At 44.9% G+C, this 17,183-nt stretch overlaps 2 protein-coding genes across 2 annotated transcripts in view; both read right to left on the bottom strand.

Annotated features, from left to right (window-relative positions):
* LOC137332318 (uncharacterized) overlaps positions 1–17,183 on the bottom strand; it is a 73,758-nt gene that overhangs the window by 20,274 nt on the left and 36,301 nt on the right. Inside the window, exons 7-12 of the mRNA XM_067996058.1 lie at positions 11,080–11,424; positions 10,401–10,673; positions 6,798–7,136; positions 6,450–6,719; positions 4,068–4,412; positions 3,101–3,364 (exon numbers count right to left, since the gene is read on the bottom strand). Coding sequence (XP_067852159.1) covers positions 3,101–3,364; positions 4,068–4,412; positions 6,450–6,719; positions 6,798–7,136; positions 10,401–10,673; positions 11,080–11,424 — 1,836 coding nt within the window. The remainder of the gene's footprint in view (positions 1–3,100; positions 3,365–4,067; positions 4,413–6,449; positions 6,720–6,797; positions 7,137–10,400; positions 10,674–11,079; positions 11,425–17,183) is intronic.
* Positions 229–1,815, bottom strand: LOC137332067 (uncharacterized). The gene is made up of 2 exons (XM_067995789.1): positions 1,468–1,815; positions 229–1,315 (listed from the first exon to the last, which is right to left on the bottom strand). The coding sequence occupies exons 1-2, from the start codon at positions 1,550–1,552 to the stop codon at positions 321–323; spliced, it is 1,080 nt and encodes a 359-aa protein (XP_067851890.1). The 5' UTR covers positions 1,553–1,815; the 3' UTR covers positions 229–320.

Raw genomic sequence — 17,183 nt, 5'->3', positions numbered from 1 at the left:
GAGGAAGATGCAAAGGGACAACAAGGAACACGGGCCTTGTCTGCAAGGGCTCTGTGTGCTCACCTGATCCATGCTCAGTATCAATAATGTGAACGACATCTCCCAAGTCACCAACAGTCCTACACTCCCCACCTGTCTGCTCCCACATGATCATCAAATCGCTCTCCATCTGATTACACATTGCTTTCTCCCTCAGCTCATCGCAGAAATAAAAACCACCACCAAATGCAAATTCAGAGTCACATTTATCAATTAACAAATTAAATTATGCAAACAAAAGGAGACTATTCACCCTTGTGCATATCCTTAATGCCTGTTCTTCATGTGCCTTTACCTGTCCTAGTGCTCCTATGAGGTCCATCTCCAGTTGGCTGGAGCATGGGTGGTGGAAGGCTGCTGACCTTCAACTGAGGAGCATGCAGATGGCCTTGGAGGACGACCTTGAGCAGCTCTGGGCCGGGAGGGCCCGGCTTCCGACTGCACCGTTTCGGCATAGGCTGCAGCAATCTGGCCGGGCTGATAGGCAACAACAAGGCAAGGGTGGGAGCAAGAATGCTGTCACCCGGAGAGAGGGCAGCAGTTTCGACTGCCATGGCGACACTGCCACTCGCACAGGGCGAAGCCTCAGCACTCCTGGTGATCAGCTGGAGAACGGATTGCTGGAGTGCTGTGATGCCCTGGGAGGCCCGTTCCATAGTGGTCCCCAGAGTCACGATAGCAGCAGTCTGAGCTTCAACCGTAGCTTGCAGACCTTTCATCACATCGCTTAGTGATGCAATGGCAGCTTTTGTTCTGCAATGGAAGCTGCGACATCGGCCATCAGACGCTGCATCATGGTGGGTTCCACAGGTGTGCTGATGGAGGTGACCACCCGTTCCATGTGGGAAAGGATGGGCTCTAAGCTCTGTGCAAAGCCCTGTGCCAAGTTGGAGCTCCTCCATGCCCCTTGACATTGTGCACAGGCTTCCTGGCAGGCTTTCCAGTGCACTAAGCATCTGGTTCTGTATGTCCATCAGCCGTCTTCTGTAGCCGAGCCCATCGAAGTCCTCATCTGACTCCTCTACAGCAGAACTAGTGAACGACCTTGCCCTCCAGCGAGCTTGCACCTGTGGTATTCGTTCTCCCCGCTCCGGGTCCTGAGCATCTGTGGTCGGTGTCTCACCACATGCAGATCCCTCCTCCAACCTAGCCTCTAAAGGATGCACAGTGTCAGTCTCTGAGCTGGTGGATGCGAGTGTCAGATCAAATGACGGTGTGGTTTCAGCTTTCTCGTCCTCCTCCTCCTCAGATGGTGCCGGCTCCTGTTCTTGGGTATCTGCAATGACAAAGGGAAACAGGTTGAGATGTGCACCCTGGTGAGGAGCACATAAGATTTTTGTGCTGGCAGCACCTGCAGCACTTGAGTCAGAAAAGATTGTGGGAGGATGAGATGTGGAAAACGAGAAGGAGCATTAAATACGCAGAGACCCCCTTCATCGGGACCTCCAGTGCGGCATGTGGTCACAGCTGCAGCGACGGCCCGCCCAATGATCCGAAGCATGGTCTCCTCCATGGGGGTGAAGGTATGTAGGCGTGCCCGTCCTCCCTCAGGTCACTCCTGCTGCTGGCTGTTATGCAACACCTTCTCCTGCAAGACAGAAGGCCGTGTGTCAGTGAATATCCTGCAAGGTGTCTGGGTGATGTGTCTGTCATGGTTGAATCGTTGCCAGTATGTGTGATCTGTGTGTGGTGGTTGTGTGACCTGCAAGTGTAGTACTATGTGAGGGTGAGATGCAGCATGCCGAGTGCAGCATTGCATATGGATGGGCAATATTTGTTGGTGGGTGGATGACGGGGGGTGTTGTGTGTGGAGCAGTGGTGCAGTTGGTCGGATGTGCCATTTCACAATTTCATTCGCTTACCTTGACCACTCGTGTCAAATCATTGAATTTCTTATGGCACTGCACCCACGTGCATGGTGCAGTGCTCCTGGCGTTGGCTTCCTGGGCCATAGCCTCCCAATGCCTGCAGAGCTCGAATCTGGAGGGTCTTCTACCACCCTGTGGGTACAGGATGGACATCCTTTCGTCCACCCCTTCCACCAGGGCCTCCAGTGCATCGTCGGAGAAGCATGGGGCGTGCTCTCGAAACGGTCCAGCGATCCTTCCTGTCATCTTTCACTCCTCACAGTGGACTGTGCACCTGCCATTTAAAATGTGCACCTGCACCTTTAAGAGATGCAGGCTGCCTGTGACGAGTGCTGGCCACGCCCCATTTCGGGTTTCCTGATTTTCATGCCAATTAGCAGGAAGCTCACGTGCTGCCTGAGCAGGAAGTACCAGGCGCGGGTTAGTCGCAGATCGTGGTCCCCACGCCCGGGTTCGTGCCTTATCCAATTTCACTCCCATTTTGTTTAAGGCAAGTAGTTGACCCCCTGGTGTGGGAATGCGTAGCATGTTCATTATTGTGAACTCATACACATAGTCAGGTTGCACTGATTGAAATAAGTGAATCTGATCATATCTGTTACTCTGTATGTTCACTCGCTGTTAAATGAAACAATGTAACAATTCATTACTTACATTGTATCACCAAGGTTTTTTTTGGTCCTCCTTCAAATTGGCTAAAGATGTACACGTGAAAGGGGGTCTTATTCTTACACCCCTGGGTTATGTTATCATATAGTCAGATATTGGGCAGTATGAGAAAACCCCTAAATGTAAGACACTAAGACCACTTTTGTGAGTGACCAGCACCACTGTACCCAAGAGACTATCTAAGGAAAGACGCTAACCTTGTAACACATGTATTGGGCACCTTTAATTTGTTTGTATTTCTCCATTCCAATATAGACTGGAATGGCATTTTCTATTATTGATTGATGGATTTTATTCTTTTTGATTGATACATGTGAATCGACGAGAATCCATTGAGTCCACCTGGTTGGTTACATCAGCTCTTAATGTCACCATTTTTATTTACACCCATTTTCCAGGGCAAAAACAAGGACTCCATTCTGCAGGAAAATCCCACAGTGGTCTCTGTGCTCCCTGTACTTTGTGTGGAACAGTTTTATATCAGTAACTATTTAATACATACTGCAAGGTAGCTTTGGACTTACCCTGATCCACATCAACATTTGTGCTTCCAGTGAGAACAATGGAGTCATTTTCCTGCACTTCCCACATATACAAATTCTGATTTTTTGTACTGACTATCAGATAGACTGTGTTATTCAGATGGATCTCATCAGTGTTGTTCCTCCAGTTCTGCTGAGATGAGACTCTTTGTTTCCAGTGAAGACTGACTGTATCTGAGAGTCTGGAGATGGTACAACTGAGGGTGATGTCATTGCCCATTACAGGCCTCTGTGAATCTGTCTCAACTGTGAAAAAAAAATGAAGTAAGATTTAGTTTTCCATAAATATAAACTTTCTGAACTATTGCATTCAGAATTTTCTTTTCACTTCAAACAGACTGAGTCAGACAAATGCTAAGCAGCTGTGCTTCGTGCTGACAATCAACATTTCCCAGATAGTGTCCACTTGTCCCCCTTGGCCCCCTCCTCTTCCTCATTTACATGCTGCTCCTTGGCAACATCATCCAAAGACATTGGGTCAGCTTCCACATGTATATTGATGACACCCAGCTCTACTTCTCCACCACCTCTCGAGAACACTCCACTGCTTCTATGCTCTCAAGTCGCTTGTCTAACATCTAGTCTTGGATGAGCTGCAATTTCTTCCAATTAAATATTGGGAGAACCAAAGCCATCGTATTCCACCGTCTTCACGACCTCCGTACCCTCGCTATCAACTCCAACTCCCTCCCTAGCCATTGTTTCAGGAATTTTAGCAAGTTGGGCAATTATTTACAAACAAATGCTAATGCTAACAATCAGAATTACAAGCCCTTAGTGCATAAGCTAGTTCTAATGCTGACAGGATTCATACTCATCTGACTGTTTTTATTGAGATCTTCATTCTGTGCTGGATGATAGAGGATCCCAACATTCTGTTAGGAATATATGTGGAGTTACTCACAGAAAATCATAATGTTGAACCCTCTCTAGTCCTTGTCCCACTTACCTTTGATCCCAAATATTTCGTACTGTTTCAGGGTTTTGTTACTGGGCTGTGTCTGAGTCCAGGTGAACAATCCCGCAAGTTCAAAGGTGGGGTTTCTGATTCTCAGATTAAGGGTACCCCAGTCCTCACGTATCCTCTGAGAAATGCCTGGTATATTATTGTAATCATCACTCCATTGTACGGCCCACCGCTGACCTTCTCTGTGAAAAGTACCCAATTGCTTTGTAGTTTGTTGTCCTGAGTGTGGTCTCCATTCCCAGACAATGGGGCCATTTCCAGGATTATCTGGCCCTTTAATTACAAAGTTGCCTTCCTGATGGAAAAAATAAATATAATTCTGGCTTCCTGCAAGAAAGGAGAACAAACATTTTAAAATTAGATAGCAATCTCCTCAATCCAATCTGTGTAATTATTAATACTGTGGAGAATTTGTTTTCAGTAAGTTGTTAGTTATCATTCATTTCAGCACATACACAGCCCAGTAAGGAGCTGTATAGAAGAAAGTGACTTTCACTTATTATAAAGGATTATTGTTTCTCAGCCCCCATAGCTTCAACAAAAACAAAAACTTACATTTATATTGCACATTTAATGAAAAAAACGTTCCAAGACTCTTCACAAAGAGTGGAAAAATAGATAAAATGATAAAAAGACAACAAACAATGATGTGAAAATTATGAGATGTAACTGAACGTTCAAAAATATGGGTCTTGAGAATGTTTTTAAAGGAGCACGGAGAAATGGAGAGGTGAAGAGATTTTATGGTAATTCCAGACTGTGACTGAAGACTCTCCCATCAATGGTAGTCATGGTTTTGAGGGAAGTGGTGGAGAGGGAGAGCTGGGTGTCCTCAACATACATATGGAAGGTGACCCTGTGCATGATGTCACCGAGGAGCAGCATGTAGATAAGGATGAGGAGGGAACTATATACTTGGCAATAACCAGCTGCCTGTTTCAACCAAATCCATTTTTTGCTTTTCCACAGGTATTTGATCTGTTCATGCAACAAGGGCAGAGAAAAGCTCCAGAACTTTAGGTGGACTTTCTTACCCTCCATATGGTGGGGAGCATATTCTGGGCCATTTCACACCATCGTCCTGTGACCAAATATCCCTAACACTCCAGGTCATCCTGGACCACTGCAAACTCTCCTCCTCCAGCACATACCACCTCTTCAGACTTCACTTCCCCACAGCCTCCATTGTGATCTTTGATAAAAAATGCAAAGAGCTCATGGACATTTTTGTCCAAAATCAAGGCAGCCTCTGCCTCCTCTGTTCCCTCCTGTCCCCCATCTTACACACTGCTCAGTGATCCTAGGAGTAGATAAGGAAGAAATTTGTTGATCTTCCAAGGGTTGCTGAGGTAATTGTGCTCACAGTTTGCCTCCTTTTATAATCTTACTTCCAATTCATGCTATCAGCACTTCAAGGTGGGACAATGCACAGCTCTCTGGCAACTCTTCACCCACTTTCCAAATGCACAGAAACATTGTAAAATTTAACACGCTGCCAACATAAAATATCTACACACTGTATGTTCACAGACTCACAAAAGTTGGATGGTAGGCTTGACATTAGAGTGGAATTGTCTCTGCTTTTCCTAATTCCAGCATGTCTCTTTTGTAAACAGCTTTGTATCTAAATGGGACCACCCATGCTCACTGACTCAGAGTAAATTCAGCAATTCTGCACACCCAGTGTAATTTCTTTTGACAACAAAATGCAGCAGAAGCTGGATCCTTTGGATATCCACCCTAAAATCAATCTACCTCAATATCCTTGAACATTTTTACCCTTTCCACGATCTGCCTGTGGAGTTCCCAAATGAACTCATTTATTTATATTATAATGAGAGCCAGTAACACTGCAGCCTTGAGTTTCCTGCTTTTACACTCACAATGCACTGGCCCTAAGTTAGAATGAGAGTGATGAGACACAGATGTTCCCAGGATCAGCTGAGACAGGCAGAAAAGAAGAGTTTCTCTGAGCCTGAAGAGTGGAGAGTTTCAATTGCAATGTTTACAGCTGGGAATTACATTTTGCTGTGATTTTTTTGGACATTCTGCCTCGGCATTCTGATTGATTTTGACTCAGAAAACCGATGGAAACCGTTCCAGTTTGCTGTCAAAAATAAATGCTTGCCCTGGCTCAGTGTTTTTACCAAGAGCGTAGGTGAGACATACAGACCAGGAAGTTTCCAGGCTCGATCCCAGGCTGTGCTGAGTTATCTCAGGGTAAATTTTCTGAGGCTCTGCACCACTGGTAGAGCCTCACACACAGGATATAAAGGAGGGGTTACTTCTGGCAAAAAGAACAATAAGTGACATGAATATTCTATTGTGATAATAAGTAAAAAGAGCAAACCCTGAGTCACTTACCACTGGACTCCAGATAGTACGGGACTAAAACCAGGGGCCTGTTTTGATAAAACAAAACACATATCCAGTTCCCTCTGCCTCTGTCAACTTTCTGAATATTCAGTCTCAATGATTTCTCTTCCCCATTCCTTCCATTCAATGTTTTTTCTCCAACAGTTTTGCCATCACTATTGATCCAAACAAGTCTCATTGATTCAGTGACATCAGAGACAGAGCAGGTCAGGGTAACGGTGTCTCCCTCAGTCACTGCATCAGATGGTTCAGCTGTGACTGTGTAAACAAGAAAATCATTTAGATTTTAAACAATGACTTTATCACTGAAAACAACGGCAATATTCTGTCTCATACCTTTAACTGTGATTAGTTTAATGGTCACAAATTTATATGATCCCAGAGAACATGTGTAAACTCCGGCATCTTCAAACAGTACAGGGACAATCCTCACACTGAAGTTCTTGCCATTAAAATTTGCCATTGTGGGAACCAGTCGATTCCCAAAGTAGGTCCTGTTTAGTTTCAAAGGCTGAGATCTGAAAGTAGAAGCTATTTCTTTCTCTTGATTCTGAAAATGATGTGACCTCCAAGTCCATTTAGTTTTAGTGTTCTCAGCTTGAGCTTTACAAATCAGGTAGAGTTCACTGTGATCTGTGCCTGACCGATAAAGTGTGTATCTCTTATCATATAAATCTGCAATAGAGAGACAGGAAACAAGGTGTTAGATCTTTATAACTACTGAGATACAGATGTTCTGAATTTCCACAGGGCCAAACAGCGCCCTCCTGATATAATTTGGCTGGGATTCCAGCATTTGGTCTGGGACCTGGATACACTGGCTGGCGGCCCAGGCTGCCTATTGTTTTAAGGTCTGGTTGTGGTACACGGTCTATCTGCCCCAAACCTGGCCCCCAATATCAGAGAGAGTTAGAGGCAAAAAGCCTGCAAACTGTGTAGCAAGTGCTATTTGGAAGATAATGGGCTTGGCTGCATGTGGAAGATCTCTTACTCCAACCATATAGCAAGAGATCTTCCACTTGCTGCCAATCCCACTATCATCCAAATAGCTTTTGCTACACGGTTCCAGCAATGTTACAAGACAGTGTTGAAGAACAGTGGAGTTCTCTCTGGTGTCCTGGCCAATATTTATCCCTCAAACTACATCACTAAAAACAGATTATCTGGTCATTATCATGTTGCTGCTAATGGGACCTTGCTGTGCGCAAATTGGCTGCCATGTTTCCTACATTACATCGGTGACTACATTTCAAAACTACTTCATTGGTTGTAAAGCTCTTTGGGATGTTCAGAGATCATGACAGGTACTATATAAATGCAAGTCTTTCTTTCATTTAATAATCTGACAACAGAAGAAAAGGTAGGTGCCGTGCCAGCTATGTGGCAGGATTAATTGATACCATAAAATCACTGAGACAATTTTGCACTGCATGTCATAAAACCTGATGTTCCTGAGTGGAGGCTAAGGAAAAGTCAGTCCTTGCCTCCAAAGTGAATAAATGATTATCTCAGGAAGAATGCTGTGAAGAAAAGGATGTTGATATCTGCATGTGCCCCCTTAACAAGGAGGCTTCTCGGCCACTGAGTGTCTCTGATGTAGAAGCATTTAATAATGACTTGCAGGCCTTGGGGGACCTAATGGAGAGATCATTGACTACCAGATTCAGATTTCCACAGAGCAGCTTCTCGGAGTGTTTGAAGGATATCAGGTACACTCTCTGTCAGGGGTTTGAAGATACTAATGATTCCAATCAGTCTATTCACCCACAGCAATCATCAGCCTTCTGACCCTACTTTCAGAGGAATAGCAAGATACTGCTCCCAGGAGCGGATTCTCCCTCATGACAGCAGCTCAGGGGAACTCTCAGGACTGTCCTCTCAAATGTCTTCATTAGTAAGAGTTACTCTGCAGACTCAGACTGCTGAGGATCCAATCCCAGATAAGCAATTTGTGGTGGGTCCATTCTAGGACTCAGCAGTCCCGAGAGGAGGCCCATCTCTTATCCTAAAGGTTCATTCTGAAGGTCAGGAGCCATCTACATCACAGAACCCAGACCATTGCATGGCATAAAGAAGTGTTAGAATAGAGCAAAAGAGATATTATAAAGCAACAAGAGGTAAGCACAGTGTTGATTCTTAGTTAATTGTGATTAAAATTTGTTCAAGACAGATAATGATGTTGTTGCATTTTGGGATTCTTTGACCATTCTTCCACAAAATGGTTTGGAAAAAAGAGTTACTTTTAAATCTTGGGTTTTAAAGCAAAGTGTATTCATACAAGTTAAAATAAAATATAGATGGTCAAAATGCTGTCCAGTTAATTTTGATGTTGTTTCCCTGTGGACTGTAGATCATAACCAATTTGTTGCACTGCCTCAGCAATCGATAATTAATAAATACCTCATACCCATTGAGTTGGGGGCATCTGGTCCCCTCGGGTTATTAACAGAAGGAGATAAAATATGGACAGAGACTTAGGCAGACAGGCAGGTCCATCAAAGTCTGCAAAGTCAGTCTGGCTTGAAACAGAAACCTGCAAGGGTTTGCTTTGGCCAGGCTCACAAGTTTTATATGTAGGAGGGTAGTCAGTAGTTAATTTGTTTAAGTCATGTAGTTGATCCACTAGAGTGGGAAAGTATAGGGTGTTCATTTCTATACAAAGACAACTTGCACTGATTGATCTAAGTGCGATGGACATGAATATCCAATTCAGTTCACAAGGGGGTCTTATTCTTACACCCCTAGGTTATTTAATCAGGCAATGACCATCTCCAACAAGAGAGAGTCTAACCACCTCCCGTTGACATTCAATGGCATTACCATCGCCGAATCCCACACCACCAACATCCTGAGGATCACCATTGACCAGAAACTTAACTGGACCAGCCATATAAATACTGTCAAAGGCTGGGTATTCTGCAGCGAGTGACTCACCTCCTGACTCCCCAAAGCCTTTCCACCATCTACAAGGCACAGGTCAGGAGTGTGATGGAATACTCTCCACTTGCCTGGATGAGTGCAGCTCCAACAACACTCAAGAAGCTCGACACCATCCAGGACAAAGCAGCCTGCTTGATTGGCACCCCATCCACCACCCTGAAAATTGACTCCCTTCACCACCGGCACACCGTGGCTGCAGTGTGTACCATCCACAGGATGCACTGCAGCAACTTGCCAAGGCTTCTTCAACAGAACCTCCCAAACCCGCGACCTCTACCACCTAGAAGGACAAGGGCAGCAGGCACATGGGAACAACACCACCTCCATGTTCCCCTCCAAGTCACACACCATCCCGACTTGGAAATATATCGCCGTTCCTTCATCGTCACTGGGTCAAAATCCTGGAACTGCCTACCCAACAGCACTGTGGGAGAACCTTCACCACACGGACTGCAGCGGTTCAAGAAGGTGGCTCACCACCACCTTCTCAAGGGCAATTCGGGATGGGCAATAAATACTGGCCTTGCCAGTGATGCCCACATCCCATGAAGGAATAAAAAAAAGTCAGATATTGGATAGTATGAGAACATCCCTAAATGTAAGCCACTCAGACCACTTTTATGAGTGACTAGTACCATTCTACCCAAGAGAATATCTAAGGAAAGACCATAACCTTGTAACACATGTATTGGGTACCTTTAATTTGTTTGTATTTCTCCATTCCAAAATAGACTGAAATAACAGTTGCTATTATAGATCAATGGATTTCATTCTTTTTGATGAATACATGTGAATCAAAATGAATCCATTGCATTTACTGGTTGGTTACATCAGTTCTTAATGTTACCATTTTATATATGCACCCACGTTCCAGGGCAAAAACAAGGACTACATTCTGCAGTAAAATCCTACACGGTTTCTGTGCTCCCTCTATTTTGCGTGCAACAGTTTTATATCAGCAACTATTTAATACATACTGCAACGTAGCTTTTGACTTACAATGATCCATATCAATATTTATATTTCCAGTGAGAACAATGGATCCATTTTCCTGCACTTCCCACGTATACAAATTCTGATTTTCTGCTCCAACGTGTCTGACTATCAGATACACTGTGTTATTCAGATGGATCTCATCAGTGTTGTTCCTCCTGTTCTGCTGAGATGAGTCTCTTTGTTTCCAGTGAAGACTGACTGTATCTGAGAGTCTGGAGATGGTACAACTGAGGGTGATGTCACTGCCCATTACAGGCTTCTGTGAATCTGTCTCAACTGTAAAAAGAGATAAATAACGTGTAATATAGTTTTCCATAAATGTAAACTTTCTGAACAATTGCATTCAGAATTTTCTTTTTACTACAGATACAGTCAGATAAATGCTAATCACCAACTCCAACTTCTTCCCTGGTCAGTGTCTCAGAATTTTAGGAGGATGGGCAAAAATTTGCAAACAAATGCTGATGTTCACATTCAAGATTACTCGCCCTGAGTGCAAAAACTAGTTCTAATGCACAAAGGATTTTTACACAACCAGCTGATTTTAAAGAGAGATTCATTTTGGAATAGGTGATAGAACTGGAGGATAATGACATGATCCCAAAATTCTATTAGAAATATATGTGCAATTGCTCACAGAAAATCACATTATTGAACCTTTTCTAGACTTTGTCCCACTTACCTTTGATCCCAAATATTTCACACTGTTTCAGGATTTTATTACTGGGCTGCGTCTGAGTCCAGGTGAACAATCCCGCAAGTTCAAAGGTGGGGTTTCTGATTCTCAGATTAAGGGTACCCCAGTCCTCATGTATCCTCTGAGAAATGCCTGGTATCTTATTGTAATCATCACTCCATCGTACAGCCCACCACTGGTCTTCTCTGTGAAAAGTACCCAATTGCTTTGTAGTTTGTTGCCCTGAGTGAGGTCTCCATTCCCAGACAATGGGGCCATTTCCAGGATTATCTGGCCCTTTAAATACAAAGTTGCCTTCCTGATGGAAAAAATAAATATAATTCTGGCATCCTGCAAGAAAGGAGAACAAACATTTTAAAATCAGATAGCAATCTCCTCAATCCGATCTGTGTAATTATTAATACTGTGGAGAATTTGTTTTCAGTAAGTTGTTAGTTATCATTCATTTCAGAAGTGACACAACACAAACACACCCCAGTAAGGAGCTGTATAGAGATAAAAAACTTTCCTATAGATAGACCCATTATAATAGATTCTTGTTTCTCAGACATTCCCTTACCCCTCAAAAATTGAACAAAAACAAAAACTTACATTTATATGGCACTTTTAATGAAGAAAACATTCCAAAGCTCTTTACAAAGAGGGGAAAATAGATAAAAGGATTAAAGACAAGATGCAATGATGTGCAAGTTAGGAGAAATCACTGAACATTCAAAATATTGTGCTTGGAGAAGATTTTAAAAGCAGCACGAAGAAATGGAGAGCTGAAGAGATTTTGTGATAATTACAGACAGTGGATGAAGGCTCTCCCATTAATGGTAGTCATGGGATTGAGGGAAATAGAGGAGAGGGAGAGCTGGGTGTGCTCATCATACACATGGAAGTTGACCCTGTGCGTGATGTCATCAAGGAGCAGCGAGTAGATAAGGATGAGGAGGGAAATATATACTTGGAAACAACCTGCTGCCTTTTTCAACCTCGTCATTTTTCCTTTTCCACAGGTATTTGGTCTGTTCAGGTAACAAGGGCAGAGAAAAGCTGCAGAACTTTAGGTGAACCTTTTCACCCTCCATATGGTGGAGAGCATATTCTGGGCCATTTCATATCATCGCCTTGTGAGCAAATATCCCCAACACTCCAGGGTCATACTGGAACACTGCAAACTCTCCTCCTCCACCATGTACCACCTCTTCAGACCTTTCAGCGGCAAGGTTCACTCATTAGGAGGGATGGCCTCCATCTTAACTTTCTGGGTGCACAGATGTTGACTGAGAATTTTGAGGTAGCCTCTGAAGAGTATTTAAACTATTTGAGCCAAGATTAGATAAACCAGCCAGTAGTTTTACTGGGGTAGGTAGCAATAATAGACTACCTTGATTTTCTAAAGGTAAAGCACAGAAAGTAAATGGTACTCAGAGTCAGCTAACTGACAAACCATTGAAATGCTTCTATGTTAATGCAAGAAGTCTTAGAAATAAACTGCTGGAACTACAATCTTACGCAACATTAGAAAACCCAGATGTTATCGGTGTTACTGAGATATGGCTAGATTTAAATGATGGTGCTGAATGCCATATCGCAGGGTATCACTGTTTTAGGAAAGATAGAATAGGTCAGAAGGGAAGTGGTGTAGCCTTATTTGTCAGAAATAATCTGTCTCCCATGGCAAGAGATATTAGCACATCAGCAGGAGCTGAAGCTGTTTGGTTTCAATTAGTCCAAGCCAATGGCCCCAGGTTTATGATTGGCACCTGTTATAGACCTCCAGGACAGGCATCCCTGGCTGATGAGAAACTTTATTCACAAATTGCTGAGGCTTCTCGCCTGGACCCAACTTGCATTATGGGAGATTTCCACTTTCTTTGTTTTAAATGATCTGATGGTGGAACCATCTAGTGTAGTGGGGAGAGTAGATGAGAATTTTGTAGACACCATGGGCTCGATATCAGCACCCGCTATCGGGTGCGATCCTGGCGGGGGGGCTCTGAAAATCGGGGAATCCAGGAGCGGGTCGGGAGCCCGGCTCCAACCCGTACACTTCCGGGTTCCCCACAGACGCGCCGACGTGCGCGCGGAGCCCCCGCATGTGGGACTCCCACCGGCAATTAAAGCCAGCTGGGTGCCACTTAACAGTATTTATCTTGTCATTTCAGGTCATTAACAGACCTGATTAAGTGAATATGTCAGGAGGGGTGGGATTTTCCAATCAACTGAGACTGTTTCCCATACTGGGGGAAACACTCCCAGTTGAAATGGACGTGTTGCAGCTATCAGCCTGTGGCAGCTGCAAAGGTCCATTTGACAGGTCGGGGGGTGGGGGGGAAGACCCCCACTCATTGCAGGAGGCCACTCTGTCACTTGGGACAATGTTTGGCCTCCACCACCCTCCTCCTGACAATCAAATTCACCAACTTGCACACTTACCCCGGGGTCCAGAGACATGTACCTACCTTGCGGACCCCCTCAGATGTACATCTTCTGGATGGGGGCCGCCGTAGCTGCAGTCATGACCTCCTCGGAGGGCGAACAGCATCAACAGCCTCGCCGGCCTAACCGTCCACCTCTTACACGTGGAGCTCCACAACAGAGTGCTGTGACACATCCACCTGCACAGCAGGAGGGAGGGCAACCGCAGAGAGAGATGCGTCACAGGGGGCATTACCCTCGCCACAGGGTCCACAGACCGAGGCCGAGGCTCAGCTTCCTGGACCTCTCTGAGCAGCAGTGCACACGGAGGCTCAGAGTCACTCGACATGTAGTCGTGGACATCTGCAGCCTCCTTCATGCCGAGCTGCTCCCAGCTGGCCCGAGCAATATCCTCTTACCTGTCGCTGTCAACATCACCACTGCCCTCAACAACTTCTCCTTCGCATCCTTCCAGGGTGCCACCGGGGACATCGCCGACGTGTCTCAGTCGTCTGCACAAAAGAGCCCTGCAAATACACCTACACCCACTCTGCAGTGACACAATGGGTGGCATCAGTTGTGGGTCTTCATTGTGATCCTCAGGAAAGGGCATTATTGCACAAACCAGACAAGTTTCGCAAAGACGTGGCAGTAGTGGTGCCAATATAATATGTGATGTGAGTTGCTCAGAAATTAAATATAAGTAAAAACCATGACAAACCCTCAAACACCCTTGTGCATCCCCTTCATGCTCAAAACACGTTTGCCTTACGCTTCCCATTGCACATATCTGATGCATGCCCTGTGGCTGCAGCACAGGTAGTGGCAGGTTGAGTGAGGCTGACCGTGAAAGAGATGCATGAGAGGGTGAGTACGAGATAGAGCCATGAGATTGTATGAGGATTGGGTTGAGTGGTAGTGGCGGGATGAGTACTGGCGAGGTGAGTAGGTGCAGGTAAGATGAGGATGAGGTTTCAGTGGGTGTGAGGGGTGATGTGACAGAGTAGTGTTGGCAGTGCAGAAGGAGATGTGCGGTGGGGGCGGTGATGTGGCAGACGGAGTGTAGGGGAATGAGTAAGTGTACTCACTTTGGCTGACCTACTTAGGGCATTGCAACGCCTCCTGCACTGTATGCAGGTGGGCGATATGTTGGTGGTGCAGGTGACCTCCTCTGCCACCTCGAGCCAGGCCTTCCTGGTGGCAGAGGCAGGCCGCTTCCTCCCGCCCGCCGGGGGGGAGATCTCTATCCTCCCCCTCCTCCTCACCCCATCCAATAATACCTGGAGTGAGGCATCATTACACTGGGAGCAGTCTTCCCCCTGGGCTGCTCCATGCTGTAATTTTTCCTATTTGTTGCAGCATCTGTCAGTGGAGGATTGCCCCTTTAAATAGAGCTCCTCCCGCTGACAGACCTTACTGCGCATGCGCAGTCTGCCCGACGCGCAGCTCAGCAGCGGGGAACCCAGGACAACAGGTAAGTGGATCCAATTAGGCTGCGATCGCGTGCGGGGCAGACTGATTTCGCCGGGCGGGTTACCCAATCGTCCCCCCGCCGCGAACCCGCAGCCCTGGCAATATCGAGCCCCATAACTGATTGTTTCCTTACACAGCATGTTGGTGAGGCAACTAGGGATAAACAAATTCTCAATCAGGTGTTTAGCAGCGACCCTGGTGCTGTATCAAACCTCTGTGTGGGAAACACCTGGCCAGCTCTGATCATAATATCGTTAAGTTTAATCTTATTGGCCAATCCAAGGTTGCAGACAATCTAATGCTGGTCCCAGATTTCAAGAGGACCGACTTTAAAAAAATGGCTGAAGAACTGGCAAAAGTTAACTGGGCAACTCTCCTAGATAGGCAATCAAGTACTGAGGAGAAATGGGTTCAATTTAAAACCATTCTCAAACAGAATAAAGCCATAGATGTCCCAATGGTTAAAAGAAGGGCAAATGGTAAAACAAAACCATTTTGGTTGACGAGAAATGTACAGAGGCAAATTCGATCGAAACAGACGGCATTCTACAGACTTACTGCATTTAACTCGCAGGAGGACAGGAAAAAATATTGCATGCAATTAAGGAAGACAAAAACAGCCATAAGATTAGCCAAGAGATCTCTGGAAAAGAAGAAGGTGCGGTAATTGTGGCAGTAACAGGAAAACCTTTTTCAGTATTGTCAGTCGTCAGAAGACCATAAAGGACCACATCAGGCCACTAAAGGATACTGTAGGGCAGATTCAAACTGATTCTCGGGTTATGGGAGAGTTGCTAAATGACTATTTAGCATCAGTCTATACTCCTGTCGACGATGCTTATGTTCCAGATAAGGGGTGCTTGGTATTGAATAGCGTTATTAATATTAAAATAGATAGTAACGTCCTCTTGGATAGGTCAGGAAAGCTCAAAATTGATAGGGCTCCACGTCCGGATAATATTCATCCAAGGAGATTAAAGAGTTGGGACAGGTGCTCTGTGAGTCCCTTGCCCGTATCTTTAATAGTTCAATAGAGTAAGGGTAGTTCCCTTAGACTGAAAGCTAGCTCATGTAGTTCCTATTTTTAAAAAAGGGGGCAAATCAGAGTCAGTGAACTACAGGCCTATCAGCCTGACATCAATTATTAGGAAGATGCTACAAGGGATCATAAAAGATGCCCTTTATGATCACTGGGAAAGGAAAGGGGCCATTAGAAATTCTCAACATGGCTTCTGAAAAAATAGGCCGTGCCTAACAAATTTGAAGAAGTTTTTTGAGGAAGTCACTAGGGTAGTGGATGAGGGTGATCCGGTCGACATTGCCTACCTGGACTTTCCAAAAGCCTGTTAATTCACAAGATAGAATCTTGTGGTACCAGTAGAAATTTGAAGAGCTGGATTAGGAATGGGCTCCAATCCCGCAACCAAAAGGTTGTAGTTAACAGATATGGTTCAGCTTGGAGACATGTTACTAGTGTTGTCCCCCAGGGATCGGTCCTAGGCCTGCTACTCTTCACGGTCTTTATTAATGACCTGGACAGTGGTGTGGGGAGTATGGTAAGTAAGTTTGCAGATGACACCAAAATCTGTGCAAGGGTTAAGATGGTAGAGGAATGCAATCAAATTTAAAAAGGGTTAGATGTGCTGAGGGAATGGGCCACACATTGGCAAATGTTGTTTGATTGAGATAAATGTAATGTCATGCATGTTGGTAGGGTCAACACTGAATACATGTATCATTTTCAGGGAACAAACAATACTGAAAGAGATTGAGCGACAAAAAGATCTTGGTGTTATTGTACACAGATCACTAAAGGTTCATGACCAATGTAGAGAAACTGTAGCTAAAGCTAATAAGGAATTGGGTTGTATTAATCGACCCATTCATTATAAATCAAAGGACACCATTTTGACACTATACAGGTCACTGGTCAGACTGCACATAGAGAACTGTGCCCAATTTTGGTCCCCCCACATGGTGGGTGATTTAGTGACCTTGGAAAAGATTGAGAGGAGACCTACGAGAATGATTCCAAGGTTAAAGAACCTCAGCTACTCAGATAGGCTCAGGGACTTTTGTCTATTTACTTTAGAGCAGTGTAGACTCAGAGGTGACCTGATAGAGGTCTATAAAATAAGTAAAGGGCTGGATAGTGTCCCTATTGATAGATTATTCCTGTTTAACAGGTCGGGGAGGACCAGGGCACATGA

Source organism: Heptranchias perlo, chromosome 14, assembly GCF_035084215.1.
Source record: "Heptranchias perlo isolate sHepPer1 chromosome 14, sHepPer1.hap1, whole genome shotgun sequence".
Classification (NCBI taxonomy): domain Eukaryota; kingdom Metazoa; phylum Chordata; class Chondrichthyes; order Hexanchiformes; family Hexanchidae; genus Heptranchias; species Heptranchias perlo.
The sequence above is the reverse complement of the archived record's forward strand: the minus strand, read 5'-3'. Positions and strand labels throughout refer to the sequence as shown.

Excerpts from the sequence above, each read along its gene's own strand:
- LOC137332067 (XM_067995789.1), bottom strand. The coding sequence starts at position 1,552 with ATGGAGGAGACCATGCTTCGGATCATTGGGCGGGCCGTCGCTGCAGCT. Across the intron at positions 1,316-1,467 it reads TGGAGGTCCCGATGAAGGGG|ATACCCAAGAACAGGAGCCG; the intron begins GTCTCTGCGTAT and ends TTGTCATTGCAG.